The 18,525-nt window shown below is 44.5% G+C and overlaps 1 protein-coding gene across 1 annotated transcript in view; it reads left to right on the plus strand.

Annotated features, from left to right (window-relative positions):
* Nucleotides 1-18,525, plus strand: part of LOC140384685 (very-long-chain 3-oxoacyl-CoA reductase-A-like) — a 228,265-nt gene that overhangs the window by 79,083 nt on the left and 130,657 nt on the right. The window contains exons 2-3 of the mRNA XM_072466618.1: nt 3,289-3,335; nt 3,640-3,715. Of these exons, the coding sequence (XP_072322719.1) occupies nt 3,289-3,335; nt 3,640-3,715 (123 nt within the window). The remainder of the gene's footprint in view (nt 1-3,288; nt 3,336-3,639; nt 3,716-18,525) is intronic.

The raw sequence follows: 18,525 nt of genomic DNA on the forward strand, positions 1-18,525 counted from the left end.
GGGATGAACAAAATGGCTGCCCCCATACATCGCACGTGGCAGAGGGGTCACAAGATGGCGGCGGGGGTGGACAAAATGGCCGCCCCCATGCGTCGTACAGGTCTGGGGTGGTCCAAGATGGCGGCGCCCTTCCTCCCCTCGTGGTGGTCGGGACCCAAAATGGCGGCGTCTGCGGGTCGCACATGGGGCGCTGGGGGGGGGGTTGGGGAGCGTTAGGAACGCGCAGGGCTCCCTCATCTCTGGGGACAGCGGTGGTCGGGACCCAAATTGGTAGCGCCGGCGGGTCATACGCGGGGGGGGGGGGTTTGGGGGGGCGTTGGAGCCGCGCAGAACTCCCTCTTCTCCGGGGAGAGCGGTGGTCGGGACCCAAAGTGGTAGCGCCGGCGGGTCATACATGGCGCGCGGGGGGGCGGGGGGGGGGGGGCTGGGGAGCGTAAGCGGCGTGCAGGGCTCCCTGTTCTCCCGGGATCGCGGTGGTCGGGACCCAGAGTGGCTGCGCCTGCGGGTCGTACATGAGTCGCTGGGGGGGTTGGGGAGCGTAAGCGGCGTGCAGGGCTCCATGTTCTCCCGGGACAGCGGCGACCTCGCGGGACCGGCACACAACCGCGAAATGGCCCTTTTTCCCGCAGCTCTTGCAGATTGCTGCGCGGGCTGGGCAGCGCTGCCGGGGGTGTTTCACCTGGCCGCAGAAATAGCAGCGGGCGCGCCCGGTGCGACTTGGCGTTTGGACCGCGCAAGCCTGTGGGGTGTCCGGGGGGGGGGGGGGGTGGGTTTGTCGCGACGGGTACGTACGGAGCCCAATGGGCTGCCGCGCGGTCGGGGCCGTAGGCGCGGGTATTACACGCGGCCACGTCTAGGGAGGCTGCTAGGGCCCGTGCCTCTGAGAGCCCTAGCGACTCTTTTTCTAGAAGTCTTTGGCGGATTTGGGAGGAGTTCATACCTGCCACAAAAGCATCGCGCATTAACATGTCCGTGTGTTCATTTGCGTTCACCGAAGGGCAGCTGCAGGCTTGTCCCAAAATTAGTAGCACGGCGTAGAATTCATCTATCGATTCTCCGGGACTTTGCCGTCTCGTTGCGAGTTGATAGCGAGCGTAGATCTGGTTTACTGGGCGGACATAGAGACTTTTCAGTTCTGCGAACGCCGTCTGGAAATCCTCTGCGTCTTCGATGAAAGAGAAAATCTCCGTGCTTAACCTAGTGCAGGACCTGTAGTTTTTGGTCTTTTGTGACCCGGCCGGTGGCCGTTCTGAGGTAGGCCTCGAAACAAGTCTGCCAGTGCTTGAAAGCTGCTGCCGCGTTCACTGCGTGGGGGCTGATCCTCAGGCATTCCGGGATGATCCTGAGCTCCATAGTCCTTTTTAGGCACGCTTAATAAATTGTAGCGCACAAAGACTCCGAGAGACGAATAGAGTGAAGTCGATGAGGCTTTATTAAGCGTGTCTGTTCCCCTGCAGCTCGGTAGTAGACTGGCCTGCGGGGGAGGACTCCGGCTTCTTATACTCCGCCTTCAGGGCGGAGCTAGAGGTCAACGGCCAACCAGGACCCGGGATCTGTCAGCCAATGACATTAGGGCTTCCAGTCCCACATGACCCCTAATACATACTACCACAGTTACAGAACTTATTTTAAGCTCCATTGTGTTATAAAAATGTTGTTTTACATTGTATTCTGGATGTGAGTGGCGCTGGCACGACCACACGTGCTGACCATTCCACACTAGCCCGAAAAGGTGGTACCAGGTCCTCATTGCAGTGAGTGTTTTTTTTTTGTTGCAATCGAGGGACAGTTCAGTCAGCATTAGGAATCGGTATAGTTTTGGAAGGAGTCGCATTTGGGTGAGCCTGGGTTATCACAGCAGGTTCCTTTTCACCAGAGGAAATGAGAGCCAGTTTGTTTTTCCCAGCGATATGGCAGCTTTCATGTTTGTTTCTCTCGGGGAGTGAATCACAAATGACCAGTTGTCGAATTTTCACACCTTGTCTTTAACTTGTCAACTTCAGTCTCATCTAATGCCATAACGACTACATTGCCAATACTTTGTCTAACAATGATTTATAATGGTCTGCAGCTGATTTCCTTAGTAGTGTCGTCATGCAGCCCGAACCTGTAATGTGGCCTTGATGACGGCTCTGACGTGATCTAACAAATCCGATACATTATCATTTTACCCCATTCACTAAATTTGTCCATGTCAATACTGGTTAATGGAACAATTATCCAAACAATTATTGGTTAAAGATACTCTTGCAAATAAGATTTTTCTGCTGTTTGCAGTTTTCTAACCATGTATCGGTGTTCATGTTCCCACCAGCTTGCAGAGCTGTTACAAGTTCAGATTTTTGCAGAGGGTGGGCCTGCTGCTGATTTTCTTTTTAATCTTTATTTGTGTCACTTTTCGGGCTAGTGTGGAATGGCTTACATTAACACTGCAATGAAGTTACTGTGAAAAGCCCCTAGTCTCCACACTCCGGCCCCTGTTCGGGTATACTGAGGGAGAATTCAGAATGTCCAAATTACCTAACAAGCACGTCTTTCGGGACTTGTGGGAGGAAACGGGAGAACATGCAGACTCCGCACAGACAGCGACCCAAGCAGGAATCGAACCCAGGACCCTGGAGTTGTGAAGCAACTGTGCTAACCACTACCGCCCATAACCGCTGTACAGCCGATTCCTCCTCTCGTTATCATAACCCATTTATATGATCAATCCGACGTTTTGGTTTTACTTAGCCACTATTCGTGTGACAAGCAAAACCTGACCTTCTGAAAATCCTCCTGTTTGATAGTTTCCCAAAGTTTGAAGGGTCAAACCTCACAGAATGATATAACACAGAAGCAGACTATTCGGATTAGTCTCTGCTTGCTCTTGGGTAGATCCGTACAACCAGTCCAACTGTTTTCCCCATTGACCTGCATTTGGATTTCCCTTTAAGTATTTATTGAATTTCCTTTTGAAATTTGCTATTGAATCTGCTTCCACTACCCTTTCAGCCCGTACATTCCAGATCATAATGCGCTGTTTTTACTAAAAGTATTTGGATTGACACACGATGCGTTATTCTAGATTGCAAACTGTGCATGGAGCTAAGTTTGTATGAACTTGAAAAGGGAAAGAGAAAAACTTATTATTTGTGACAATGTAATTTATTGTTAAAATTACATCTGAATTTGGATTTGCAAACCGGAATCACTGTTGTGATCTAAAACTGATGAGATATATACCTATAATCCATAGTGGATTTTTTAAGCTCTTAAAATATTAACCTTTTTTTTTTTTTGTTCCAGTTGTTACAGGAGCAACTGATGGAATTGGAAAGGCTTATGCAAAGGAGGTATGTTAGAAAACAAGTCATGCTTTCAGTTGAAATTCCTACCGACCTTTCTTCACACTTATACAGTAAACAAAATCTTCGCCTTGATCATGGTGAAACTTAATTCGGAAAATGTTATTCGTTCTGACCAAGACACGCTCTTGGAAAGTATATATATCCATATCTGTTATATTCCTGTTCAGCCAGAAAGTAGACTGAAGCAAAGTTAGATATTTTAAGCTTTTTTGAAAATAGTATTTAAAAATGGTACCTCTAATTTACTTTGACTATCCTTGACTTTTGAATTTTTCCCTCTACACAATAGCTCGCCAAGCGCGGTCTGAGCATTGTCCTTATCAGCAGATCCCAAGAAAAGCTGGATCAAGTTGCTGAGGAAATAAGTAAGTCACATCTTTTTCTGAAAGACTTTTATTCCAGTATGATTATTTTTTATTCCCTCTGCCTTCCTTTCAAAAATGTTCAGTGGGCAGTCGCATAGTGATATTACCCAATTGCTCATTTAAAAATAACGAGCCTGGGTTTTCGTCAGTTGGCTATTAACATGGAAGGTATCAGAGTCAAACCTATTCCTATTGCCACCAAACATCCACTTACACATTTTAACAGAGATTTGTGGCAATAGGTTCAGGTCCCTGTTTGAGATTAATTGAATTCAAATATGAGCAATTTGGAAAAAACACCTAGGTGTTTCCGTTGATGTAGCTGTGTTCAGATGGGTCTGAGAGGTGGAACAAAGGCTAATCTATGAATTCATTTGGGGAATGAAAGGAAGAGGACACTGACCAAATGCATACTTAATGGCACTGGCTCTTGCTTAAAAATAAGACTTGAAGTGAGTTTGAGGGCAGGTTCCTCATTAATTTGGAATTAAAGGGCTTGGCCAAAAAGCTCAAAAGTACTCTTTGACTTGGAGGTTAACATATTGATTTGAAATTGAAATATCAATGGCCTTCATTGAATAAGTTATATTTGAAAATCTTAACTGAAACCTTATCAGCTTTGAAAAATCACTAATCTTGTGATTCACAACAAACAATCTGAAGGAAAGATTTGTATTTTATTGGTGGGACTTGCCTATAGTGTAGCACCAGGAGTTAACATTTTGCAGTCAGTTTGGTTAAGCATGTTATATCTGTACTACTCTACAAAACATCACCACTGATTCATGGGAGACCCTGGCTTGTGACCGATCAAAATGGAGAAGGCAGATCCGTGAAGGCACTGACCACATTGAGCGACTTTGTCGGAAGGCGCAAAGCCACGACATTGGAGGGAGTGCACAAACCTCCAGCCAAGCATTGTACCCAATTTTTCAAGCACCCTGCATGTGACAGAGTCTGCAGATTGTGCATCGAACATATCAGCCATCTCGGAACTCATCGAACCAGAATTGAAGCATGGCATCCCGGATCCCGAAAGACTGGCTAAGGAGAAGGAGATTCTACTACATCTCGAAAAAAAGGCAAAACTTGGCCCAGTTTCCTAGACTTAAGGCAGGGACAGGCGAGTAACAGCTTTGCTCCAGCTGAATCGGTAATTTGGAATAACAATTAAAAAGCAACACTCATCTAGCTGATCTGGCAAGGTGGGTTGGTCTCCCTCTGTCACTGGCGGGTTGGGTACAGGCAGTTAAAATGAATGTGTTGCTGGGATTTCTGTTTATTTTCCTGCCAAACGCATTTTTTAGAGAGCTTGAAGAAATGATTACTTCGTTCATATAGGGAGGAAAGGTGGCCAGAATTAAAAAGGTGCTGCTGCAGAGAGGAAGGCAGGGGGTTTGGGTCGTCCGAACCTGATGTATTATTATTGGGCGGCGAATGTGGAGAAGGTGCGGAGCTGGGTCAGAGGGGTTGACTCCCAGTGGGTCAGAATGGAGGAGAGTTTGTGTAGGGGGTCAGGTTTGAAGGTGCTAGCAACAGCATCGCTCCCTACGGCCCTGGGAAAATGCTCAGAATCCGGTAGTAATAGCTTCATTGAGAATTTGGAGGCATGTTCGCCAGCACTTTGGGTTGGGGGCATGATCAAGGGGAATGCCGATTCGGGGGAATCATAGATTTGAGCCAGGGAAGTGGGATGGAAATTTTCGGAGATGGGAGAAGAAAGGAATTAGGACACTACAAGATTTATTTCTTGGGGATCGGTTTGCAAACCACGTTCATATGTTTTGGTCCTGTCCAAAGCTGGAGGATTACTGGATGGAGGTTTTTAGGGTAATCTCTAAAGTGGTGCACGTGAAACTGGACACGGGCCCTCTGGAGACCATATTTGGGGTGTCGGACCAGCCAGGGTTGGAAACTGGTGCGGTGGCAAATTTTGTAGCCTTCGCCTCTTTGATCGCCCAAAGGCAGATCCTGTAGGGATGGAGAGCAGCCTCTCCACCCTGTGCCCTGGCATGGCGGGGGGGACCTGCTGGAATTCTCTACTCTTGAGAAGGTTGAATTTGGACTGAGGGGAAGGATGGAGGGGTTCTACAATTCATGGGCGGTTATTCATTAGGCACTTTCAAGAACTGGATTACATCGAACATTGTGGGGGGGGGGGGGGGGGGGGGGGTTGGGAGAGTTGGGGGAGGGGGACTGTATGTGTTAATGGTGACTATGGATGATTCCTGATTCCTTTTTGTTATTTGTTTATTGTAACATGCGGGCTAATGTTTGGGGGTTTGGTGGGAGGATGGGATTGCTGTTATTGATATGGGGATAGACATTATAGGGCTGGTTTAGCTCAGTGGGCTTGACAGCTGGTTTGTGATGCAGTACAAGGCAGCAGCGCGGGTTCAATTCCCATACCAGCTCTGAGAATTCTGAATTCTCCCTGTGTACCCGAACAGGCGCCGGAATGTGGCGACTAGGGGCTTTTCACAGTAATTTCATTGCTGTGTTAATTTAAGCCTACTTGTGACAAAGATTATTTACATTCGTACTGATTATTCTTTATTGTTGGGGGTAAATTTGGGAGAAAATGTGAAAAAGGAGAATTAAAAACTTAAAAAAAAAAAAACAACTCATATATAATGTAGAGCACGTGGGTAAGTGTGAACATTTTTCCTCATCTGAGCTGCTAAACTTTAGTTTGTAGAAGATAGTGTTCCTGAATTGGAGCTTTTTGATCAAAATTCAGGGGAAAATGTTTTTGTCTTTACAGACGTTCATTATATTTGAGTTCAGAGACTGAAATAGTCTGCATAGGAAAGAGATGAAAGTAGGTCTTTGGGTGGGGGGGGGGGATCTGAGCTAATAATACAACAAAATGTGTTCCCTCCATTACCCCTGCCCCCATAAAATCAAAGTCGCTGGCAGTACTTTTATTTGGAAGCTCAGTCGATTCATACATGTCAATGTTGCCTACTCCCTAAGCCTAATCAACCGCAAAATGAGATGTTAGTGGTGCTATCAAGTGGCGCTTATCAATACACCTCATCTGTTTCCAGTCTGGATTCTGCCAGAACCACAGCTCTAGATCTTGTCACAAGTCATTCCAAATATCGGACACCAGCTGAATTCTAGAGGTGAGGGGAAGGACTGCCCTTGACATCAAGGCAGCATTGTACAAGGGGCATAGTAAAGTTGAAATCAATGGAACTCACTGGGAAAACCCCTGGGATTGAGATCATATAGCATAGACAAGCATGGTTGACATTGATTAGTCAACTTAACCTAAGTACATCACTGCAGGAATTCCTGACAGCAGAATACTAGGCCAAGTTATGTTCAGCTGTTTCATCAATGACAGTCCCTCCGCAAGGTCACAAGTGGGCCATTTTCTATAGATTGCCCAGTGTTCAGTTCAACTCTCAATTCCTCTGAAAATGAGGCAGTCCATGCCGACGTGCAGCATGACCTGGGCAACGTTCAGGCTTGGGCTCATAAGTAGCAAAGATACATTTGTGATTCACAAGTACCAGGCAGCAGTTATCTCCAAGAAGAGAGGATAGCCACTTCCCGGGACACGATTGCTACCATGATCCTGGTCCTGTGGGGATACCATTGATGAGAAGCTGGATTGGACAAACCATTTCAGTGCTGCGATGACTGAATGTTCTTTGAAAAGTGGCTTACCACCTACAAAGCACAAGCCAAGTGTCTGATGGAACTTGCCTGGATTGGGACAGCTCCAACAACATTGAAGAAACTTGACGCCACCCAGGTGAAAGCAGTTTGATTTTTCATCCCATCCACCCACATAAACAGCCACTCCCTCCAACACCGAGGGACTGTAACTGGAAGTGTGTACCAACAGGATTCACTGCAGCAATATTCTGGTTTCTTAGGCAGCAATCACCATTGTATCATTGAGATGAATAAAAGCAGGAGGTGCATTGGAACACGATCATTACCAAATTCTCCACCAAATAGGACATCATTCTTGGACACTTCGCTGTTCCATCATTATTGTTGGGCCATAATCCTCAAACTCTCTCCGTAATGGTACTTTTGGTGTAACCTCACTGCATGGACTGCAGCCATGCAGAAGGCCCACCATTACCTGCCGTGAAGTCATGGGCAGCCAAGGGTAGGCAATAATTGCCAGAGAATAATTTATACTACAAGAAAGTTCTGTGACATAATTTTAATGTTCTGATTGATGAATGGAAGTCTTTGCCTATCCAGATCAGTTTCAACCTATGACCTGTTAGACTTGTATCGTTTGCCAAATTATAGGTGAACTTTGGCATTGCTGCAATAATTGATATGAGAAATATTTACATTGGTTCAGAGAGACCATTCAATGCATCTTATCCATTACTACCGTTATCTCATTTAAAGTATGAAAAATAATTACCATGGCGGAAGTGGAACTGTTACTGAGAAATGTAATCTGTGTACCAAACTGAACGAAAGTTACATCGTTTGTGTATGCATATCCTGAATAAGTATTTTGTTGAGAGATAGTTGACACAAAAATGCATAATCCTGTTCGGCTTCGATTGAGATAATACCCTTGGGAATGGGGTATTTAAACGTTGTCCTGATTTGTCTTGCTCCAGCTTTAAATCTGCTATAGTATTTGAGCTAGCAGTTCTTATGCTTGTGTTAATGAGTTGCTTTCAACCCAAAGATAAGTCTAACTATTCCCTGTGCCCTGCAAATTGTGCTTGTTCAAGGCCTGTGATATAATTTTTGTCATGTTGTCAGCTGGATAATATCTGCAAAAAAAGTGTGTGTATCAATAGATTGTGATATTTGTATGACTTTATTTGTCTACCATGTTCATTTTGTTATAGGTGCAGGGAAAGAATTTACAGAAATTGTCAGTGGCTTCTGAGTGTAGGAGGGCATCTCGCTTTTCTTACCGTAGGTTTGGTCCATTTATCTGTGGGCATGAAGAATCATTACTTTTGTACTGAGGTTCCTATATTTTTAAGATGTAAAGTTTTAACCTATTTTGGCAACTTGGGATTTTATACACTTGGCCAGTTTCACCAGGAGATGTAGATCTTGGGCACTGAATGGATTGCTGGGAGTTGTCATCAAAGGACCTCTTGTAGTCTTCCCTCACGCATTACAGTTCTAATTCAAACTGGATTTGATTAAATAAACGTCAGTTGAAGATGGTGGATCCAAAGAAAAAGGCTGAGACATTTACATGTTTGACTATCTCCAAAAATTACATTCCCTCTAGAACCATGTGCTTCAACATGTAGGAAAAGCATAAACCGAGCTTCAAATTAAAAATCCCATCTTTCAGCCATGCCAAATTTTACTTGTGCCTTTGCTACTACTCGTGATCCAAGATGGTAGTGGTCCCACAGGCAACTGCTAGTTGCAGAGGTAAAATTCTGAAATCTTGCACACTGACTACTTTCCATTGCTGCATAATCCTTGCTTTCTTCACGGTGATTTGTTGAGGAAGGAGATGAGGGAGGTTTTGAGTGTGCTGGTGGAGGAGGTGGTTTCCCCGGTGAGGACGGAGGTGCGAGAGCAAGGGGAGGCGCTGAAGGAAGTGGAGGAGACGTTATTGCAGCACGGTGATCAACTTGCCTCGGTGGGGAAAGAGATGCGGAAGGTGATGGACACGAACAAGGATCTGCGAGGAGAAATGGAAGACCTGGAAAACAGATCCAGGCGACAGAATTTGAGGATTGTGGGGCTGCCCGAAGGAGTTGAAGGACCGAAGCCGACTGAGTATTTTGCCGCGATGCTGGCAAAACTATTGGGGGAGGGGGAGGATCCCTCCCGATATGAACTGGATCAGGCTCATCGGTCGTGGAGGCCTGTACCAAAGGCGAGTGAGCCGCCAAGGGCAGTGACTCTGTGCTTCCGTAGGTACAGTGTGAAGGAGAAGGTCCTGAGCTGGGACAAGCAGAAGCGGGTGTTGCAGTGGGCTGGAGCTGGTATACGTGTATACCAGGACTTTACGGTGGAGCTGGCAAGGAGGCGGGCTGCCTTCAACCGGGTGAAGAGGGCACTGCACATTAGCAAGGTGCGGTGCGGCATTGTATATCCAGCGAAGCTGAGGGTGACTTACAAGCTCGGACTTTTATTTTGGAACGGCGGAAGCAGCGGAGGAGTTTGCGAAAGCAGAAGGACTGTGGCAGAATTGACAAATTGAGGAATGGCCATGTGCCGATGTAACCTCATGACTGTATTCTTCTTTTTTGTATCACTGCTGTGTAAGATTAAGGGTGACTACGGGTAATCCCTGATTCCTTTTTGTCATTTGTTTATGTAAACATGCGGGTTGAGGTTTGGGAGTTGGTGGGTAGATGGGATCATTGTTATTATGGGGACTGACATATCTTACTGATTATTGTTTATTGTTGATGGATGTAAATGTGGGAGAAAATGTGAAAAAGGAGGAGAATAAATAAAATTTAAAAAATAGTTTTTGTTCGTGTGAATACTGCTCATAGCAGCTCCCCTGTTCACTCTGTAGATACTCGTAGATGCATGTATGTATGCACATGCAGAATGAAACTTGCACATACAGATACATGGTACAACAATAACAGATTGTTGACTGATGAAAGTAATCAATCTTTACCAATCCAATAGGTGCCGAGGTTTTTAAATAAATTATCTTTATTATCACAAGTAGGCTTACATTAACACTGCAATGAAGTTACCGTGGAAAGCCCCTAGTCGCCACATTCCGGCGCCTGTTCGGGTACACGGAGAATGCAAAATGTCCAATTCACCTAACAGCACGTCTTTCGGGACTTGGGGTAGGTTGTAAGGGTCTACACAACTTTTAAAATCCGAAAAGTAGCAATGATCATATCAACCGATCATTTTTCCTAGTGAGATCATGGTAAATGTGATAATCATTCAACTGAATCCAATCTCTCCATCCTTTCCGAGTTACCTTCATATATTTTACAATAGCTGCACTATCTTTGTTCTGTGACCAAAACTGTACATAGTATTCTAAGTGCGGTGATGAATGATTTATAAAATAGCAGGATTAACTTACTTTTGGTTCAAGATCGACTTTTTTTTAATACATCCTGATTTGGTCAATGTTGTGCTTGTTTTAAAATTGTCAGGCTGTAGATCTTTCATATTCTAGAAGTTATTTTCTTTCTATTGAAGTGGTGGTCCCTTCTTGGATTTTTGGTTCCCATGTGAAATATGCTCGAGTTTCTCCATTATATTTTATTTGGCACAAATGTTCGATTATTCTCAAATTCTCCTGTTGCTTATCCTGTTTAAGTTTGCAATCTATTAGCTTCATTAGCTTTGTAACTGTTTGTGACACTCGCTCCAGATTATTTTATGAGGAAAATGCTAAACCAATGCGGTCGCAAATAATCTCCTCTTTGTGAAGCTATATTGATTTTATGATGGTGAAATTTTCCACTGCATCTGTGAAGTTTGTATTGTACAATTGAGTATGAGTAGTAACCAATTAGTGTTCTCTGCTTCCCAATTATTTGACATGTCAGCTTTAATTTATGTTTGGTAAAGACATTTATACCACCACCATGTGCACAAATACACTGAAAGTGATTAAGAATGGTTAAGTCATAGTTTTAATTTTGAGATCTCCTTTTCTTGCGTTTAGAAATATCTAGCAGACATGTTTTTAAAAATAAATTTAGTGTACCCAATTCACTTTTTCTAATTAAGGGGCAATTTAGCATGGCCAATCCACCAAGCCTGCACATCTTTTTGGTTGTGGGGGCGAAACCCACGCAAACACGGGGAGAATGTGCAAACTTCACATGGACAGTGACCCAGAGCCGGGATCGAACCAGGGACCTCGAGGCTGTAGGGCTAACCCACTGCGCCACCGTGCTGCCGCAGACAATGTTAATTAATGTTTTTTAAATAAGCCATTATCATGTTCATTACACTTTTCCAATTAATTTTGAATATTCAGAATCTTTTGTTAAAGGAAAGGAACATTTTATGTAGGTTGTCACATTCTTCGTTATTTCAAAGCGCAGCGCAACTAATGATAATCTTTATTAGTGTCACAAGTAGGCTTACATTAACACTGCAATGAAGTTACTGTGAAAATCCCCTAGTCGCCACACTCCAGCGCTTGTTCGGGTACACTGAGGGAGAATTCAGAATGTCCAATTCACCTAACAAGCATGTCTTTCGGGAATTGTGGTGCTAAACTAGGGATAGCTCGATGCCCTTCAGGACTTCTATTTGAACTGAACTGAGATTGTAAACATGCTTGTAAGTTTCCAATATTTATTTGTTACTGTTTGGGGGCATACGGATGTTACCCATGTATGATGCTCCTTTACCTCATGATCCTTTTACTCTTGGCAGCTGTTGCAGGACTCAATAAATGTGCGGACTCCACAATTCAGAACAGTGACCCTGAGCACAAGCTGTCAAGACTGGCTCATTGCATTTACTTTACTGGAACAAGCACATTTGTCCAGATGGTGGATTCATAAATCTATGAATATGATTAAATCAATGCTTCCATTCGTGGTTGTCCAGTTTGTTCCTTTAATAAGTGGAACCAATGCTCGAAGTCTACGTGTCTGCTGTTTGGTTTCACACCTATAATGTAATAGAGCCTTAACAGAATGACTTTTATTATCTTCCACTGGTATCCCAACATCGACTGAGTACCTGCTGCTGCTGAACCCAATTCCCACCAGGTCAGTTCACTGATAATATGGCGAATAATCAGGACTGTAGCTTGCTCTTTTGGCTCAAATGTATTGCATTGTGGACTAGACTTAGATTTTGATTTTCAGTGACAAGTTTCCATAGTCTGTGTTACCTGTAGTGAGGTAACACCGGTTGACATGACCTAGCAATTTAATTTGAAATCAACATTCCAAGGCAATCCTGTTGGATTTATATTGCTGATTTATAATATACATCTTAAACTTATGGATCAGATGGTACAAATCTGTTTTCAGTTATACATAGTGAAATATTAAGTTTTGAAAACTGTTTATAACTGATTCACATAGATACTGAACATTGGACTTTGGTGCAGGACATGTACCAGGACACCCAGATCCCGCTCTACAACCAAGTTCAGCAATCTCTTTCCACTTAAATGGTATACTGCCCTTCTATTCTTTCTGTCAAGGTGGAAAAGTTAAATTTTATCCACATTATGCTGCATTTGTCAAATTTTTGTCCACTCACTTTACCTATCTAGATCCCTTTGTGATCTCCTTGCCCTCCTCTTGACAACTTAATTGTGACATCAGCAACTTTAGCTTACAAAAAATTCAGTGCTCTCATCTCAGTATGGATATCGATTGTATATAGTTGACACCTCAACACTGATCCATGTGGCAAATGACCCATTTATCTCTACTCTCTGCTTCCTGTTAGCTAACCAACTCTCTATCCATGCTAATATGTTATCCTGAGACCATGAGCTCTTATTTTGTGTAGGAACCTTTGATGTGGTGATTTACTAAATGCCTTTTGGAAGCTCAAGTACTCCACATCTGCAAGTTTCTCTTCATCAGAGAGAGATCGTGTGAGGTTGCATCACTTCCTGCGATGATGTACACTGTATACAGTTAGAATCAACCCCTTGTATATAAGAATCAAAAGTCAGTTTCCCTCCTGCATATGTATAATAACCAGCATTTACGACTTTCACAGGGAATGTTCATCTTGTTACAAAGAGCATGCATCCAGTTCCATGTCATCGAAAGCAAACTACGTCCCATTGTGCAAAATCTGAGTCCATCTCGAAAGATGTACAAGACTCCTGAATAAAGCATCGTGTAATAATGTGAGCTCCCTGCTTAAATGAAAGTAGGTGATGAAGCACATAATGTAATGCAAGTGAAAATCACGTGACAGTTCCACACTTTGGGAGGAAATAATACCTTCCGTGTCTCCCTTGTACTTCTGCAAATCCACACATTCTGAGCTGTTTCCTTATTGCCATGCAGTTTAGATTGGAAGACACCGGTCAGCTCCATGTTCTCCTTGCTCAGTGCCTGCTTCTGGCTCAAGATCTTGTGATACCCAAATGTCCTTGGTGCAATTGTTGTAAGTTGAGTCTCAGAACCCGGAATGGCTACTCTCGTAAATGAGTAAACTGCAAGGTGTCAATTGTGTTCGCACCATTGTCTGCGAATGGGATTGTGTGGCATGCATGCTAGCCAACCTTATGGAATGCCTCACGGTCCATGAATTATTTTTAAAAGTGTTTTTTGTTCCAATGTAGAAATGCTTCAGGCAATCTACACACAGCTAGATCCCATTGTCAGTATGGTAATAATATTGGATAATTTCACTCCCCATCTGTCTGTTCCCTCTCTTGGATTTAATTGTGATTGAAATGCACTCTGAAATGTCTGTCTCACTTCCCCTCTATTTCTCTCAACGTTCCTACCTCATTTGCACAAACACTGATGATCCTAACCCATTTCTCTCCCATTCACTGTCCCTGAGCACAGAACCCAGGATTATTGTTGTTTGTATTTGAAATGTTACGCTGAATCTTCCACTTCTGGCACTTGTCAAACTCAACGTCCCCCTCTCAATCGCCCTCTCTTTGTTTCTCGCAGCTGTTGCTACTCTCGCACATCTCTGCCTTTCCTTCTTTCGTTCTACCTTGAATTCAACCTTCACCGTCACAAGAATCTGCCTGCCTCTGCTCTTATTAATAACACAATATCAAACTCTTTAACATCACACCTGGAAATAGCTTACAATTACCCCTTAAGCAACACTACTCAATTCAGTAAAGACAATACCCTTAATGACTATCTCTATTCCCAATTAAACAACAAGAAAGGAAAAACATACAACTAGTAATGAAATTTGCTTATTGTCACAAGTAGGCTTCAAATGAAGTTACTGTGAAAAGCCCCTAGTCGCCACATTCCGGCGCCTGTTCAGGGAGGCTGTTACGGGAATCGAACTGTGCTGCTGGCCTGCCTCGGTCTGCTTTCAAAGCCAGTGATTTAGCCCTGTGCTAAACAGCCCCAATCTCAATCCAACAATACAGCTCTCAATCCAACCTCCATCCCAATGGCATAGAGTAATACTTGCTTTCCAAAACAGATTTGGCTTCTATTAGAACCACTGCAGCCACTGGCTGGGTGTCTTCAAAAAGGGGTTTCAACTGTTTGTTTCAGTTTCCCTTTGTCCTCTGACAAATCTGTAGTGCTTTAAATGTTATTAATCCCTTTTTAACTATCCTATTGTGAGAGAAAACTGCCTTACTTGTGGACTTGGTGTCAGCCAGATTAGAACTCACTCAAACAATGCTGTCACAAAATGTCTGAATACCGTAGCTCCACCCAGCAATGACATCATCTCCCTAGGCTGAAAACACTAACTGCCAGGGACTCCCCCCTAGTCAAACAGCAGTCCATTAGCTCGGGCAGCATTTTACTCTGGTCACTTTCACCTCTGATTCCTAAAAGCTTTCTGGTCTTGCAAAACATGGCTACTACAGTCAAACACACTCTCATCCAGGCTTTTAACCCTTAAATTGCCAAATGTTTATAATTCAAGATATTTAAAATCCTACAGTTGTCACATCTGCTACTGTCTTTAACTTTTTTTAGTTGACCACGGATTGGGAGTCCTATTAGAATTTTTTCTCGTTGGAATGTAGCCAATCTGTCTTTTGAAATATCCCTACAAATGCCTGCCACTGTATCTCTATAGACCTATTGCTTACTTAATTTCCCAGCTCAAAACTCTGCTTTCATTTCCACATAATTACCCCAAAGATTTTAAATGCTAGCCTTCGATCCACTCTTTTCTCCCCTCAAACTGAAAAACAAAATTCAATAATATGATCACTGTTACCTAGGGGGTAACACTGAGGTTATCCGTTAATCCTATCTTGTTGTACAATACCATTCTAGTATAGCCTGCTCTCTGGCTCCAGAATGTGTTGTTCAGAGCAACTATCCTGAAAATGTTCAATAAATTCCTCATCCAGGCCACCTTTGCCAATTTGATTTTCCTGTCCATATGTAGATTAAAACCCCCATGATTATCATATCTTTCTGACAAGCTCCCATTATCTCTTTTATACTTTGTCCTACCGTGCAGTTACAATTAGGGGACCTGTACACCAATCCCGCAAGGGACTTCTTTGCTGTTATCATTTCTCCTCAATCCGTTGTTTCCACATCGTGCTTTCTTGAACTGGGGTCACTCCTCTCATGTGCTAATACCATCATTAATTAGCAGAGCCATCCCACCACTTTTCCTAGACCCCTGTCCTTCCAAAAGGTCATGTGCCCGTCAATATTCAGGTCCCAATCTTTGTCATCCTGAATCCATGCCTCTGTATGCTATTGGATTTTACTTATTATTTCTATTTGTGCTATAAGTTCATCTGTTTTGAATGTTGCATGCATTCAGATGCAGAGCCTTTAATTTTGTCCTTTTATTATTTTCGTAGCACCTGGCCTTGACTGCTGTTTTACTCTTGGATTTGTACTCTTTATACCTTCCTGTCACATTCTGATTATCATTTTCCGTAATAGTACCTTTTTTCTTTTGCCTTGTCTCTACCCTTAGTTTACCACACCTTGCCAGATTTGATCCTTTGCCCCGTTAATTAGTTTAAGAGCTTTTCGATCTCCCTAGTTATGCAGCTAGCTAGAGCACCAGTCCCAGCAAGGTTCAGATGCAGACCGTCCCGACGGTACAGATTCCACTTTCACTACGACTGATGTCAGTGCCCTTCAACCGGGAGCACAGTTCTCTCTCACCAGTCTTTGAGTTACGCATTCATTTCTCTAATCTTGTATGCCCTATGCCAATTTCCACGTGGTTCATGGATTATTACCTTTGAGGTTCTGGTTTTTAATTTAGTGCCTAGCTCCTCGTACTCTTTGCTTGTTCTACCTATGATGTGGAGATGCCGGCGTTGGACTGGGGTGAGCACAGTACGAAGTCTTACAACACCAGGTTAAAGTCCAACAGGTTTGTTTCGATGTCACTAGCTTTCGGAGCGCTGCTCCTTCCTCAGGTGAATGAAGAGGTCTGATCCAGAAACACATATATAGACAAATTCAAAGATGCCAAACAATGCTAGGAATGCGAGCATTAGCAGGTGATTAAATCTTTACAGATCCAGAGATGGGGTAACCCCAGGTTAAAGAGGTGTGAATTGTATCAAGCCAGGACAGTTGGTAGGATTTTGCAAGCCCAGTCCAGATGGTGGGGGATGAATGTAATGTGACATGAATCCCAGGTCCCGGTTGAGGCCGCACTCGTGTGCGGAACTTGGCTATGAGTTTCTGCTCGGCGATTCTGCGTTGTCGCGGGTCCTGAAGGCCGCCTTGGAGAACGCTTACCCGGAGATCAGAGGCTGAATGCCCTTGACTGCTGAAGTGTTCCCCGACTGGAAGGGAACATTCCTGCCTGGTGATTGTTGCGCGATGTCCGTTCATTCGTTGTCGCAGCGTCTGCATGGTCTCGCCAATGTACCACGCTTCGGGACATCCTTTCCTGCAGCGTTGGCCGAGTCGCACGAGTATGTACCGCGTACCTGGTGGGTGGTGTTCTCACGTGTAATAGTGGTATCCATGTCGATGATCTGGCACGTCTTGCAGAGATTGCCATGACAGGGTTGTGTGGTGTCGTGGTCACTGTTCTGAAGACTGGGTAGTTTGCTGCAAACAACGGTTCGTTTGAGGTTGCGCGGTTGTTTGAAGGCAAGTAGTGGGGGTGTGGGGATGACCGTGGCAAGATGTTCATCGTCATCAATGACGTGTTGAAGGCTGTGAAGAAGATGACGTAGTTTCTCCGCTCCGGGGAAATACTGGACGACGAAGGGTATTCTGTCGGTTGTGTCCCATGTTGGTCTTCTGAGGAGGTCGGTCCGGTTTTTCGCTGTTGCGCGTTGGAACTGTCGATCGATGAGTCGAGTGCCATATCCTGTTCGTACGAGGGCATCTTTCAACGTCTGTAGATGTCTGTTACGCTCCTCCTCGTCTGAGCAGATCCTGTGTATACGGAGCGCTTGTCCATAGGGGATGGCTTCTTTAATGTGTTTAGGGTGGAAGCTGGAGAAGTGGAGCATCATGAGGTTATCCGTGGGTTTGCGGTAAAGCGAAGTGCTGAGGTGACCGTCCTTGATGGAGACGAGTGTGTCCAAGAATGCAACTGATTTTGGAGAGTAGTCCATGGTGAGTCTGATGGTTGGATGGAACTTATTAATGTCATCGTGTAGTCGTTTCAGTGATTCTTCGCCGTGGGTCCAAAGGAAAAAAATGTCATCGATGTATCTGGTGTATAACGTCGGTTGAAGGTCCTGTGCGGTGAGTAGGTCCTGTTCAAACTTGTGCATAAAGATGTTGGCGTATTGGGGTGCGAATTTGGTTCCCATGGCTGTTCCGTGCGTCTGGATGAAGAACTTGTTGTCGAAGGTGAAGACGTTGTGATCCAGAATGAAGCGGATGAGTTGCAGAATTGCGTCTGGAGATTGGCAGTTGTCGGTGTTGAGTACTGAGGCTGTTGCAGCAATGCCGTCGTCATGGGGGGTGCTGGTGTAGAGTGCCGAGACGTCCATTGTGACGAGGAATGTTCCTGGTTCAACTGGTCCATGGGTGCTGAGTTTCTGTAGGAAGTCCGTCGTGTCGCGACAGAAGCTGGGTGTACCTTGTACGATGGGTTTCAAGATGCCCTCGATGTAGCCAGAGAGGTTCTCACACAGGGTCCCATTGCCTGAAACGATAGGGCGGCCTGGTGTGTTGGCCTTATGTATTTTCGGGAGGCAGTAGAGATCTCCAATGCGGGGAGTACGTGGGATGAGAGCACGTAGGGTG

This window comes from Scyliorhinus torazame, chromosome 10 (assembly GCF_047496885.1).
Source record: "Scyliorhinus torazame isolate Kashiwa2021f chromosome 10, sScyTor2.1, whole genome shotgun sequence".
Taxonomy (NCBI): domain Eukaryota; kingdom Metazoa; phylum Chordata; class Chondrichthyes; order Carcharhiniformes; family Scyliorhinidae; genus Scyliorhinus; species Scyliorhinus torazame.